The 15100-nt window shown below is 41.2% G+C and overlaps 1 protein-coding gene across 2 annotated transcripts in view; it reads left to right on the top strand.

Annotated features, from left to right (window-relative positions):
• TRPC1 (transient receptor potential cation channel subfamily C member 1) overlaps positions 1–14777 on the top strand; it is a 126571-nt gene extending 111794 nt beyond the window's left edge. For both annotated transcript variants that reach the window (XM_056564801.1, XM_056564802.1), the window contains one exon: positions 9298–14777. In XM_056564801.1, coding sequence (XP_056420776.1) covers positions 9298–9525 — 228 coding nt within the window. In that variant the 3' untranslated portion in view covers positions 9526–14777. The remainder of the gene's footprint in view (positions 1–9297) is intronic.
• The last annotated feature ends 323 nt before the right edge of the window (positions 14778–15100 follow it).

Here is a 15100-nt window from a genome sequence, read left to right on the forward strand (position 1 = left end):
GTAAGAATACCAGATGTTCTTCCAGGATTACTACTTCATAGGGAATACAAGAATTTACTAAAACAGAGAGGAGAGGTCACTGTTCTGTAATTATTACCTTTGAAATAAACAGTTATTTTATAAAATGCAAATACAAATGCTAGTTAACGGTCAAAGCACCGGAATCCTAATATTTGACGTAATCTCACAATTTTAACATCAGAACACGGTTTCTATAATTAATGGCACATGTTCATTCTCTTTCATTTCTTCAAGACCGAGGAACGAGCACATCTTAGATATATGAACAGTGCATTTTCTCATACAGAATGCTCCTTTTTACTTTAGAAGGCGCATGTCAGGATCAAAACAAATATAAAGTCTACAAAATAGTTCTCCTTTAGATCAGTGGAGCTGGGGGTATTATAAACTTGCTGCGGAAATACAATACCTGCCCATTAAACACTTCCATGTAATCAAAGGTAAAATGCACAACAAAGACATTATGTAAGCAGGATCACTTGTGAAACACAACACCAGCCTCTTTACTGTTTTCTATTAAAAACACATGAAGGAGTTCAGCCCAAACACCATAGAAAACTTCCTTATACCCCCATTAAGTCTTTTTTTAGTATCATAGCTCATGGAAGTTGCTCAAAGAAATGATTTCCTTCACAGCGTGTTCTTACATTGTATATATCCAACATAACACCAAAACACCAATGCCTAACCTCTCATATCTTATCCTGGCTCAAGAAAGCATATAAATACAAAAAGGAGGGCCAATACACACAGTTCCTTTATACAATTGATCAAAATCCACTACTATGAGTTTAACCCCCTAAGGACCAAGAACATTTTCACTGTAGGACCAGAGCGTTTTTTGCACATCTGACCACTGTCACTTTAAGCATTAATAACTCTAGGAAGCATTTACTTTTCATTCTGATTCCGAGATAGTTTTTTCGTGACATATTCTACTTTATGTTAGTGGTAAATTTTTGTCGATACTTGCATCATTTCTTGGTGAAAAATTCTAAATTTTGATGAAAAAATTAGAAAATTTAGCATTTTTCTAAGCTCTCTGCTTGTAAGGAAAATAGACATTCCAAATAAATTATATATTGATTCACATATACAATATGTCTACTTTATGTTTGCATCATAAAGTTGACATGTTTCTACTTTTGGAAGACATCAGAGGGCTTCAAAATTCAGCAGCGATTTTCCAAATTTTCACCAAATTTTCAAAATCAGAATTTGTCAGGGACCAGTTCAGTTTTGAAGTGGATTTGAAGGGCCTTCTTTTTAGACCCCATTATAAAAGCTGCACCCCTCAAAGTATTCAAAATGACATTCAGTAAATGTATTAACCCTTTAGGTGTTTCACAGGAATAGCAGCAAAGTGAAGGAGAAAATTAAAAATCTTAATTCTTTACACTTGGGTGTTCTTGCAGACCCAGTTTTTGAATTTTTACAAGGGGTAATAGGAGAAAAAGCCCCTCAAAATTTGTAACCCAATTTCTCTCGAGTAAGGAAATATCTCAAATGTGTATGTCAAGTGTTCGGCGGGCGCATTTGAGGGCTCAGAAGGGAAGGAGCAACAATGTGATTTTGGAGAGGGAATTTAGCTGAAATGGTTTTTGGGGGGCATGTCGCATTTAGGAAGCCCCTATGGTGTCAGAACAGCAGAAATCCCCCCACATGGCATACAATTTTGGAAACTACACCCCTCAAGGCATGTAACAAGTGGTCCAGTGAGCCTTAACACCCCACAGGTGTTTGGCGACTTTTTGTTAAAGTCGGATGTGTAAATAAAAAAAAAAAATTTCACTAAAGTGCAGTTTTCCCCCCCCAAATTTACCATTTTTACAAAGGGTAATGGGAGAAAATGCCCTCCAAAATTTGTAACCCCATCTCTTCTGAGTATGGAAATACGCGTTTTTAGGACGTAAAATGTTCTGCGGGCGAACTACAATGCTCAGAAGAGGAGTTGCATTTGGCTTTTGGAAATCAAATTTTGCTGAATTGGTTTGTAGGGGGCATGTCGCATTTAGGAAGCCCCTATGGTGCCAGAACAGCAAAAAAAAAAAAGGGGTACAGTTAGCCTTAACACTCACAGGTGTTTGATGACTTTATGTTAAAGTTGGATGTGTAAATGAAAAAAAAATATTTTCACTAAAATGCTGGTTTTCACCCAAATTTTTTATTTTTACAAGGGATAATAGGAAAAAATGACCTCCAAAATTTGTAATCCCATTCCTTCTGAGTATGGAAATACCCCATGTGTGGACGTTAAGTGCTCTGCTGGTGAACTACAATGCTCAGAAGTGGAGGAGCGCCATTGAGCATTTAGAGAAAGAATTTGGAATAGAAGTCAGGGGCTATGTGCGTTTACAAAGCCCCCCGTGGCCCCAGAACAGTGGAACCCCCACATGTGACCCCATTTTGGAAACTACACTGCTCACAGAATTTAATAAGGGGTTAAGTGAGTATTTACACCCCAATGGCATTTGACAGATCTTTGTAACAGTGGGCTGTGCAAATGAAAAATTACATTTTTAATTTTCATGGACCACTGTTCCAAAAATCTGTCAGACACCTGTGGGGCTTAAATGCTCACTGCACCCCTTATTACAGTACATGAGGTATGTAGTTTCCAAAATGGGGTCACATGTGGGGGGTCCATTGTTCTGGCACTATGGGGGCTTTGTAAATACACGTGGCCTTCAATTCCGGACAAGTAACAGTCACCCAATCAGAATAAGTACCCTCTGTTTCCTATCATAGAGCCAGTTACTTACCCACTTGCACACATTTTCCCCCAGTCAAAGCAATCTCATTTTATGCACCAATCTTTTATGTGGAACCATATCAAATGCTTTGGAAAAATCCAGATACACGAAATTTGCAAATTACTTCTATTAAAAAATCTTAATCCTTTCAGTACTTATCAGCTGCTGAAGCTGAGTTGTTCTTTTCTGTCTAAGTGCTCTCTGATGACACCCGTCTCGGGAACAATCCAGAGTAGAAGCAAATCCCCATAGCAAATCTCTTCTACTTTGTGCAATTCCCGAGATATACAGAGGTGTCAGTAGAGAGCACTGTTTTCAGACAGAAAAGTAAAAACCTTAAACCACTGGTCTCCTGGGTGTCACAACAAATGAAAAAGTATTAAGCATGCCACTGCATGCAAACAAACAACTGTATCAGGGAGTCATGTCTGCAATCCACAATGCCACTCCCATACTTGGGACCATGTAGGTGATTCTTTATAAACTAACAGGTTTCTTTTATCAAACACTGCTCTGCTAAATTGGCACTCATAGCATTGGCAATCACAGCAGTCTTCTGGTCTTAAAAGAACCCTAAGACAGATCACACCTAGGAGAATTACACCACTGGGGGGCAAGTTTGGTTTATCAATGGGCACTGTATATATTTATTGATGCCCATACATTTTTACTAAAGTCGGCTGAACCCTACAAGGTGAATGGTGGCCTCCTGAGTCTACACCTTTAGATTATGTCAGAGGAGAAAATGGTCCAGCATGTTAGATTTTTTCCGTCCAACTCTATCGTTCTGGGAGGGAGAAGCCGGTGCAAGGCTGTCTGGCCGCCGCTTACCCCATTCAATAGAAAACACATAACCATTTGGCCATGCCGAACATTCATGTGTATGAGGAAGTTGAAAGATAAATGCCGGCCAACAATTATTGAAAGTAGATGCCCCCCTATAAGACAATAAGGTACATATTGGACATGTGGATTCCTTTTAAATCCACATCTGGCCTTAACGAAATTCAGTGGCAGTTTTCCAATAAGCTGCAATGTGTGACACCAGCCTTTCAGTGGTTTCATTACTAGGATTCTATAGTGATCTAAGTTTGATTCAGTAGAACACTGGGGGTTTCTAATTCTTAAGGAGACCATAAGAAGAAAAGTAAAAAGTAGATGACATAGGTTGACTCATTAGTCTGTAGAAAAATGTTCTCATTTTGTCTGTGGCTTACTGTTTATTTTTGGTATAGTCATACAGTGTGATGGTTATAATTACTGTTACATATCAGGTAAAAAATGTCCCTGCTGTATTTAAGAGATGTTGTTAAATACTGTCTGAATACTAATATTGTACATCTGTAATCAACCACATTGTCTGTGCTATTTGTAGACCCTGAAAGTGACTGTAACTCAACCCATAATCACAAAAGGGGGTCAGATATTTCCATAAACTGACCAGATCCCTGAACCCAATGAACAGAACTTTGTAACAGTACTGCAGTGTAATGTTTCATTTTAAGAATGATATCATGAGAAGTATAAACATATGAACACATAGATTTCAGATGGAATAATGTAAGAGCATTATGAGTCAGCCAGTAATCCCACAACATACGCCCTCTCACCAGTGTCCCAGCTTAATACTTATTCTGAATTGTAACAGTACATCACATACATTGGTAAATAACAGGTTTCTTAAATGTGTTTCTTGGATTTCTGGTAAACATGGTAAAAGTTCCATCTTACCGGATATTTTTACTTTTGGCAACTACAGATCATTGATTAGAACCACAGGCAGAAAATGATACATTCACTGATATTGCTTCACGTCAACAAAAAAATATATATATACCGTACATTTGAGCTAAACTGAAGTAGTGACAGACCAAAAACATAAAAATGTAAAAATGTAGTCAACCAAATGAATAAATAAATAAATAAATACAGTCTCTTACGGAGAATCTGTCATGTTGAACATGGTTTCTAATCTGCCAGAAGCATGCTATAGAGCAAGAGGAACTAAGCAGATTGAAATCCAACATTTATTTCTCCTGACCTTCCCATACACATAAACACTTAGCCTGGCCAAAGATTCATGTGTTTTTTAAGGGGAGGGAAAGGATAAGCTGCAGGCAGACAGCTCTGGTACTTCTAAACAATAGGGATGAGCAGTGAAAATCCTGCATGCCCGGTGGAGAGTCAGGAGGCTGCCATGCACCTTTGACACAGGTAGCCTTATTTATTAATGGGCATGAGCCTATGGGTAAGACTGAATATATTGGCCCTGATTTACTAAGAGTGTTGTGTAGTTTTCTTTGTGGGTTTTAATCCCCTACAATTTTTTTCCCATGGTATTTACTAAGGTTTCCCTACATTTTGCACTTTTCCCTACATTTAGCTTTTCTAAACCTGCTCTGATCTGTCGGGTTTTCCTCAGCTTAACTCCACCACATTTTCTGTGGAAACCTTAGTAAATATGTTGGGTTTTTGTAAAAAAAATTTGGGGACATGCCCCCTTTTGGTAGCTATGCCCCCTTTTCCTGACAGGCATGTCCCTTTTCGGGTTTTCTCAGTAAAATGGAGAATTGGTAATTTTTTTTTTTTCAATTCTGGTGAAAATTCTGGCGCAGACAAAACTTGTCAGGTTTACAATAGTAAATAAAGGCCTTTGAATTCAAATAGGATTGTGTAGATCACTATAGCAAAAAATAAAGAAGATGGAAAAATGCACTCAGGGTTACTATTGTTGCCCAGAAACAGGCCAAAAAAGTGTTTATAAATAAGACGAAATAACCAGTCTTCTAGAGTATATTTTTGAAAAAAAAAGAAATATACTCTATGGGGGAGATTTATCATTGAGTTTACCCCTTTTTCTTGTGTAATTTTTTTTGCTCAGTGACTTTCATTGCGTCTTTTTTGTGTGTCTTTTTTGATAGAGCAAAAAGCAAGTACTCTATTTTTTTGTGTATTGTGGAATGCATTTTACAGTAGATACTAATTTATCATGTGCATTTTTTTCAGTTTTTTCTGTTAATTTTTTTTGCCCAAATACGGATTTTATAACGCAGAAATATACCATCAAAAAGGACACATAGCATGTTCTACCGAGACAGCCGCAGGATGCAGGAGTAGTCCCTCAACACTGCTAAACTACCTAAACTACAACTATTCCCACCATGGGACAGAGTCTGTCCCATGATGGGAGTAGTATCACAACGCTGAGTCCAGGGGCTGAGGGGCAGATCGCACCGGGTCATTCTCCAGAGAGCTGCTGCGATCCGCATTTATTAACTGTAAAAGCCGGTGGCACATGCGACTCCACTGCACTTCCCACTAGCTCCCGGTGGGGAATACTGTATATACTGTCACAATTCATAATTCCCGCCGCCGGGAGATGGGAGCTCTGATTGGTGAAAAGCTATTCACCAATCAGAGCTCCTGTCTCCCAGCGTCAGGGATTATGAATTACGACAGCATATACAGTATTCCCCACCGGGAGCTGGCGGGGAGCACAGTGTAGCCGCATGTTACGCCGGCTTGTACAGTTAATAAATGCGGATCGCAGCGGATCTCTGGAGAATAACCTTCTGCGATCTGCCCCTCAGCCCCTGGACTATAACTCCCATCATGGACAGAGTCTGTCCCATGATGGGAGTAGTTGTAGTACCGCAGCGCTTAGGGATGGCACATGCACATCCCCCTGCTGCGGGACTTTTAGGACTACTACTCCAATCATGGACAGATTCCGTCCATGATGGGAGCTATAGTCTAGGGTCTAAGGTGCAGGTCGCAGCAGTTCATTCACCAGAGACCCGCTGCAATCCGCATTTATTTAGTTATTAAGGAAGGTGAACCTCTGTCCTAGCCTCAAATCATGCACAGAATGGTACAGGTTTGCTCAAGAATATCCCTGTGTTTAGCACCATCCATCTTTTCCTCAACTCTGACCAGTTTCTCAGTCCCTGCTGCTGAAAAACATCCCTACAGCATGATGCTGCCACCACCATGTTTCTCTGTGGGGATCGTGTTCTCTGCGTGATGTGTTGGGTTTGCGTCAGACATAGCGTTTTCTTTGAAGGCCGAAAATAAAAGTTACATTTTAGTCTCATCAGACCAGAGCATCTTCCTCCATACATTTTGGGAGTCTCCAACATGTCTTTTCGCAAACACACAACGTGCCTTTTTGTTTTAAGCTGAAAGTAATGGCTGCTTGTGGCCACTCTGCCATAAAGCCCAACTCTATGGAGCTTACGGCTTATTGTCATCCTATGTACAGATACTCCAGTCTCTGCTGTGGAACTCTGCAGCTCCTCCAGGGTTAACTTAGGTCTCTGTGCTGCCTCTCTGATTAATGCCCTCCTTGCCCGGTCTGTGAGTTTTGGTGGACGTACGTCTCTTGGCAGGTTTACTGTTGTGCCATTTGGTTATGATAGATTTGATTGTGCTCCTGGGGATCATCAAAGATTTGGATATTTTTTTTTATAACCTAACCCTGACTTGTACTTCTCAATTGTGTTGGGCGTGAATATTCACATTTCAAACTTTTATTGCGAATATCGTAAATTCGCGAATATTGCATATATATTTGCTATATTTTTTAAATTACGAATATTCGCTTTTTTTCTGCATATGCGCATATTTCTTCTTTTAACTTGTGGGCCAATTAGAATGATGCAAATACACTTGTCAGAGGTTATAAACAACATACCTAGCAACCAATAGTAAAGTTGCCCACCCCTTCACTGTTTTCTTCCTCAAATACGCAAATATGCAAATATAACGAATACACAAAATTCGCGAATATAGGACGAATATTCTTCTATATATTCGTGAAATATCACAAATTTGAATATGGCCAATGCTGCTCATCACTACTTCTCAACAAAATTGTCCATTACTTGTTTGGAGAGTTCCTTGGTCTTCGTGGCAGAGTTTGGTTACTGATGCCTCTTGCTTAGGTGTTGCAGCCTCTGGGGCCTTTCAAAAAAGGTGTGTATATGTAATGACAGATCATGTGACACTTAGATTGCACACAGGTGGACATCATTTCAATAATTATGTGACTTCTGAAGTTAATTGGTTGCACCAGAGCTTTTTATGGGCTTCCTAACAAAGGGGGTGAATACATACACAATGCCAATTTTCTGTTTTCTATTTCTAAACAATAGTTTTATATATTTTTCTCATTTCCCTTCACCAACTTAGACTATTGTGTTCTGATCGATCACATAAAATTCAGATTAAGAAAACATTGAACTTAAATGGGCACTGTCACCAACTTAATTTTTTGATATGTTGTAGTACTTATGTACTACAACATATTTCTAATATACTTTTATTATTATTTTTTTTTTTTATTAAAATAGTTTAATTTACATTTGAAAACCGGCCACTAGGGGTCTCCCTCCTAGTGGCCGGCTGCAGCCTGGCGTGACTTCACTCCTGAAAAAGGATCGATGCGGCCGGGCATCGGTCCTTTTTCATTCAGCCTGCGCTCGCTCCCTGCCTGTCAATCAGACAGGCAGGGAGCGAGCGCATTGGCTCCCCGGCCACTGCTCCCTCACATCGCCGCCTCCGCCGCTGTGAGGTGGTTGGACCTGCTGTGGAGATTTACGTCCTCAGGGAGGGGAGATGAGGGAGGGGACCTGCCGTGGCGATCTATGTCCTCTGCCGTAGAGATCTGCGTTCAGCCGAGCTCAGGGAGGGGAGATGAGGGAGGGGGCGTAAACCTCCTCCCTCCCCTTACTCTGCCCTCCCCCAGCTCTAGCTTCGGAAATCTTTGGAGAGCTGGGGGAGGAGCGGATGCATGGATCTACGGGGGCGCAAAAAAACCACCTCACACCGCAGCCTCGTCGCCGCCGCCGCTGTCCCTGCACGCCCGCTGCCGGACTCTGCAGTAAGTGTAATTGGGGGGGGGGGGGGGGGGTGTTGTAACGGAGGGAACGGGGCATGGCGGGGGGGGGGGGAGACGAAGGGGACGGGCTAGCGCCGCATGTAACTAATAGTTTATCTACACAGGGTGCCTCCAGCTGTTTCAATACTACAACTCCCAGCATGCCCTGACAGCCAATAGATGTCAGGGTAAGCTGGGAGTTGTAGTGATGAAACTGCTGGAGGCACCCTGTGTAGATGAACTAAGGGCGGAAGTCCCCCCCCCCCCCCCAGCAGGCATCAGTGACGTGGTGCCTGCTGGGGAAGTCTTCCTGGTAGTAAGCACACTGCCAGGCAGACAAAAAGCATTTTTAATATAGTAAAAATAAAATTTAAAGCAGGGAGGGGGTTAGGGATAGATTGGCAATAGGCAGGGACAGAAAAAAAATAGGATGGTGTACTAAAATAGGATGGTGTAATGTACTAAAATACTAAAAAGTCAAGAGGGGGGGAATACTTTTGCAAGGCACTGTTTATATATATATATATATATATATATATTTTTTTTCTACTTTCATACAACCCTTTATTCTATGCTTTCTATGTTACTATCTATATGAAAGGCCATCGTGATTGACTTGGATTACACTGTTCATGCTTATTGCAGGAATGGAAGAGTCTCAGACAAAAAAGAGATGAAAACTACCAGAAGGTCATGTGCTGTCTGGTTCATCGATACTTGACTTCAATGAGGCAGAAGATGCAGAGCACTGACCAGGCCACAGTGGAAAACCTAAATGAGCTCCGCCAGGACCTTTCTAAATTCCGGAATGAGATGAGAGACCTTCTTGGCTTCAGGACATCAAAATATGCAATGTTCTACCCGAGGAATTAAGCCGTTAATTGTAGCACTGACTCTTTGCTCCATCTGTTTGTGCCAGTATTTTGTTGTCATGCCCTTAAAGTGTACATTTTTCGTTTTCAAGAAACCAGCAGGAAAAATAATTTTATAGCATGGAGCACAGATCCTTCGTTTTCCCCAAAACTTTCTATAGATATAATGAATTGGAGCAAGTGTCCATGAAATAAACTCCCTAGAGGTTGTAACTCTTGGATATGCTTGGTACTTAGTGAAAAGCATGGGCACTTACTTCAGCAAGCACATGAACTCAAACCTACCCCCTCCCAACCTAGTCCATCATGTAAGGGTGTGTTCACACCACGGTTTGTCAATACGGGGACCGGATCCGGCTGGGGGGAGTGAAAACCGGACCCGGCCCACATCTCATTCATTTGTATACCATGGTTTTAGGTCTGGTCACAAAACCGGGTACGGGGCAAAAATGAGCCGACCGGAGTCACTATCTGACTCAGGTCGGCTCATTCAAATGAATGAGATATGTCAGCGCCCGGTTTACCCATCTTCCAGCCGGATCCGGTCCCCGTATGTGATAAACGTAGTGTGAAGCCAGCTTAATAGTGTTCTTCCCCATTTTCCCCATATAGCTTGCTTTTTAGAGAACAGCTACATCTCATAGAAATCACTGCTAGTAGCCCTGAGAATGGCATAACCACAAGGCATCACACAGGTAGGTGTAATCACTTTTTACAGGTAGTTACGCAGATGATTACAAATTCCACATTGTGAACAGGATGCTGTAGAGCAGTGGTCTCAAACTGTGGCCCTCCAGATGTTGCAAAACTTCAACTCCCAGCATGGCATGAAAAACCGTCCTAAGGGCCCCTTTGACAGGCAGATCTAGTGGTGCTTATTAAAGGAGACTTTAGATGGCCCATTTATTGTCAGGGTCGACAAACGATGGTGTAATAGGCCCTTAAAGGAGATCCTTCTGATAGGGGATAAGTTTTAGATCGCGGGGCATCCAAGTGCTGCCCCCCCCCCCCCCCCCCCCCGTGATCTCCTATACGGGGCCGTGGCAATGTAAAGAAAAGGGGGCGTTCTGTCCCTGCATGATGCGGCAGCCAGCACACGCCTCCATGTATCTCCATGGGATTATGTGTACCACATAAATATATGCACAGGAGTACAAATATGCTGTTTTTAGGTAACATAACTATATCCCTGTACTGTTCTTCTCCCCTATGGATCTGATCACTTCCTGGTTTCCTCTCTGAACCGTGACCCTGCAGTTGCCAAGCAACAGCGCCCACACTTTCCCACAATCCCCCTTGCTTGCACAAACAATAGTGACTAACAAGCAATATGCAGCTGGACTGAGTATACCTGACTATCTCAGTGGATGCCCTTAGATGGTCGTAACCAAGGGCAACAGTGCAAATCAAAGAAAGCATGTGGGAGATAAAAAGTATATATATAATATATATATATATATATATATATATATATATATATAGCTATGTGGTAGCTTGGGGGGTGTAGGGTGAATAGGGTGTAGCTGTGCGTTGATGAAAGGGTGTTGCATTAACCCTTAACTGCCGTGACGCCAGGGTGCGGGTTCCTCCTCATATGTATATCCTACCACCAACCATCCCAGGAACGATAGGGAGGAATAAAGGATTGTAGTAAACTGGAATTAACTTTACTGCAGATTTTATGCAGGATGAAATCAGCAAACAGACCGGTACTTAGGCTCCTCACAGGTTGGTTGGGACCTTGTAGGGAATAAGCTTTGAGGCTTTCCTTACGCTATTCCACTGAATTTAGGGGTTTGATTTAGGTTCAGTAGTCACATAGGATTTTAGGAGAGAGTTGGATAAACTCACGGTTAGCAAGATGCTGAAGAGATAGGCTTCAGGCCTAGATTTGTCTTGTAGGTATACACAGAGCTGTGTTCTCTCTGTTAGTCCAGAACCCAAGAGAGATGTTGCTTGCTTTGCAACCAGGAACTAAGAGAGAGATGATTGGAAACAGCGCACTTATATGGCAAGGGGGCAGGCTCAAAGCTTATTGGATCCACAAACCTGTCAGTCCTATTACAAAGGATTGCGGTACATCAGGTGGCACAATCACGTGACCTGGAAGTTGCTTAACCTTAGCAACACATTTACTGTAGATCACATGACCTAAGGTCCTGGAAGTAACCTTTATAAAATAAAATATATACAATTTACACTTTAACCCCTTAAGGTCACATAACGTACTGGAACATCATGTGTCCGCTCCCGATCTATAACGCGGGGGGGCGTCATAGCGGGTCGAAAGTGAAAGTATGCCGGTTAGCTCAGTGGGCTGTTCGGGATAGCTGCGGAGAAATCGCGGCATCCCGAACAGCTTACAGGACAGCAGGAGGGTCCCTACCTGCCTCCTCGCTGTCCGATCGCTCATGAGATCCAGGCATGAGCAGTCAAGCGGCAGAATCATCGATCACTGGTTTCCTATGAGAAACCAGTGATCAATGTAAAAGATCAGTGTCTGCAGTGTTATAGGTCCCTATGGGAGCTATAACACTGCAAAAAAAAAAAAGTGAAAAAAAAAAGTGAATAAAGATCATTTAATCCCTTCCCTATTAAAAGTTTGAATCACCCCCCTTTTCCCATAAAAAAACACAGTGTAAATAAAAATAAACATATATGGTATCTCCACGTGCGGAAATGTCCAAATTATAAAAATATATCGTTATTTAAACTGCATGGTCAATGGCGTACGTGCAAAAAAATCCCAAAGTCCAAAATAGTGCATTTTTGGTCACTTTTTATATCATGAAAAAATTTATAAAAAGCGATCAATAAGTCCTAACAATGCAAAAATGGTACCGCTAAAAACTTCACATCACGGCGCAAAAAATTAGCTCTCGTACCTCCCCATATGCACAAAAATTAAAAAGTTATAGGGGTCAGAAGATGACAATTTTAAACGTATTAATTTTCCTGCATGTAGTTATGATTTTTTCCAGAAGTACGACAAAATCAAACCTATATAAGTAGGGTATCATTTTAATCGTATGAACCTACAGAATAAAGATAAGGTGTCATTTTTACCGAAAAATGTACTACGTAGAAACGGAAGCCCCCAAAAGTTACAAAACAGCGGGTTTTCTTTCAATTTTGTCTCACAATGATTTTTTTTCCGTTTTGCCGTAGATTTTTGGGCAAAATGACTGATGTCATTACAAATAAGAATTGGTGGAGCAAAAAATAAGACATCATATGGATTTTTAGGTGCAAAATTGAAAGTTATGATTTTTTAAAGGCAAGGAGGAAAAAACGAAAATGCAAAAACGGAAAAACCCTTGGTCCTTAAGGGGTTAAATTAAAGAAGGAAGAGGCGACCAGGGGTTATCCCATTAAGAGACTCCTATCAGGACAGAGGAACTCTGACTATGGGGACTTACGACACAAGGTACAGGACCATATCCAGTACTGGGACACCACACACACACACACACATATATATATATATATATATATATATATATATATATATATATATATATATATATATCTATATATATATATATAGATATATATATATATACAGTACAGACCAAAAGTTTGGACACACCTTCTCATTCAAAGAGTTTTCTTTATTTTCATGACTATGAAAATTGTAGATTCACACTGAAGGCATCAAAACTATGAATGAACACGTGGAATTATAGACATAACAAAAAAAAGTGTTGAACAACTGAAAATATGTCATATTCTAGGTGGAAAGTGTCCCCAAGTGCAGTCACAAAAACCATCAAGAGCTACAAAGAAACTGGCTGACATGTGGACCGCCCCAGTAAAGGAAGACCAAGAGTCACCTCTGCTGCGGGGGATAAGTTCATCCGAGTCACCAGCCTCAGAGTTCTAGCAGCAGACACATCTCTAGAACAACTGTTAAGAGGAGACTGTGTGAATAAGGCCTTCATGGTAGAATATCTGCTAGGAAACCACTGCTAAGGACAGGCAACAAGCAGAAGAAACTTGTTTGGGATAAATAACACAAGGAATGGAAATTAGACCAGTGGAAATCTGTGCTTTGGTCTGATGAGTCCAAATTTGAGATCTTTGGTTCCAACCACCGTGTGTTTGTGCGACGCAGAAAAGGTGAACGGATGGACTCTACATGCCTGGTTCCCACTGTGAAGCATGGAGGAGGAGGTGTGCTGGTGTGGAGGAGGAGGTGTGATGGTGTGGGGGTGCTTTGCTGGTGACACTGTTGGGGATTTATTCAAAATTGAAGGCATACTGAACCAGCATGGCTACCACAGCATCTTGCAGCGGCATTCTATTCCATCCGGTTTGTGTTTAGTTGGACCATCATTTATTTTTCAACAGGACAATGACCCCAAACACACCTCCAGGCTGTGTAAGGGCTATTTCACCAAGAAGGAGAGTGATGGGGTGCTGCGCCAGATGACCTGGCCTCCATAGTCACCGGACCTGAACCCAATGAAGGCAAAAGGGCCAACAAGTGCTAAGCATCTCTGGGAACTCCTTCAAGACCTCTTGAAGCTCATCATAGACAGGAAGCAGCCTGTGGGAGATTCATGGGGTTGTCCAGGATCAGGAAAACATAGCTGCTTTATTTTAGAAATAGCGCCACTCTTGTCCCGTGGTATTGCAACTCAGTTCCATTGAAGTGAATGGAGCCAGGATGTGATACCACACACAACTTTAGGACAGGTGATCTTTTTAGGATATAGCAGCTATGTTTTTTTTTCCCAGATAACCCCTTTCAGCACAATAATCAGGATATAAGCAGTTTTGCAATTGTGGGCCCAGGCATTCTTGAATTATTACTATAACTCTACTATTCTGTCTGAGATTCATAAACCTGTCGCAGCATCAGCCATCATGATCGTAAGTGAAAAATCTCACTCGACCCTTTAGAGCAGTGTTTCCCAACAAATGTACCTCCAGCTGTTGCAATACTACAACTCCCATCAGGCCCGGACAGCCAAAGGCTGTCCAGGCCTGTTGGGAGTTGTAGTCTTGCAACAGCTTGAAACACACTGGTTGGAAACACAGCTTCCTTTTCAGTTTGCTCACAAAAGTGTAAAAACATGGCTTTTCCTGCTGCTTTATTGAGAACAATTTTGTTATGGGATGCGCACTGTATTGATTTCTTTACATAAATAGTTTCCTTGTTTATTATGGTTCAGAGTAACAACATTGGAATGTCATTCATTTTACACACATTTATTTAGTGCAACAAAATATCAATTGATTTACGCTGTATATTCCATTTAGTCTTGGTTATTTCATGGTTTTCACAGAACGGAAACTTCGATGTTGTTTATTTAGGACAAATCAATATAAAAAGATAAAATAATAATATTATTCTGAAAGACGTCTTTGACTTGGACATTAATTATTTGAAAAAACAAAAAACAAAACAAGAATTATTTTACAAATTACAAGTAGAAAATGAGCAATTGAATATTCATTTTTTGGAAACAGGGTGTCCTCCTGCAGCTGACAAATGAAAATGTATTTACCGTATATACTCGTATAAGCCTAGTTTTTCAGCATGAGTTTTCATGCTGAAAACACCCCCCTCG

Source organism: Hyla sarda, chromosome 3 (assembly GCF_029499605.1).
Source record: "Hyla sarda isolate aHylSar1 chromosome 3, aHylSar1.hap1, whole genome shotgun sequence".
In the NCBI taxonomy this organism is placed as follows: Eukaryota; Metazoa; Chordata; class Amphibia; order Anura; family Hylidae; genus Hyla; species Hyla sarda.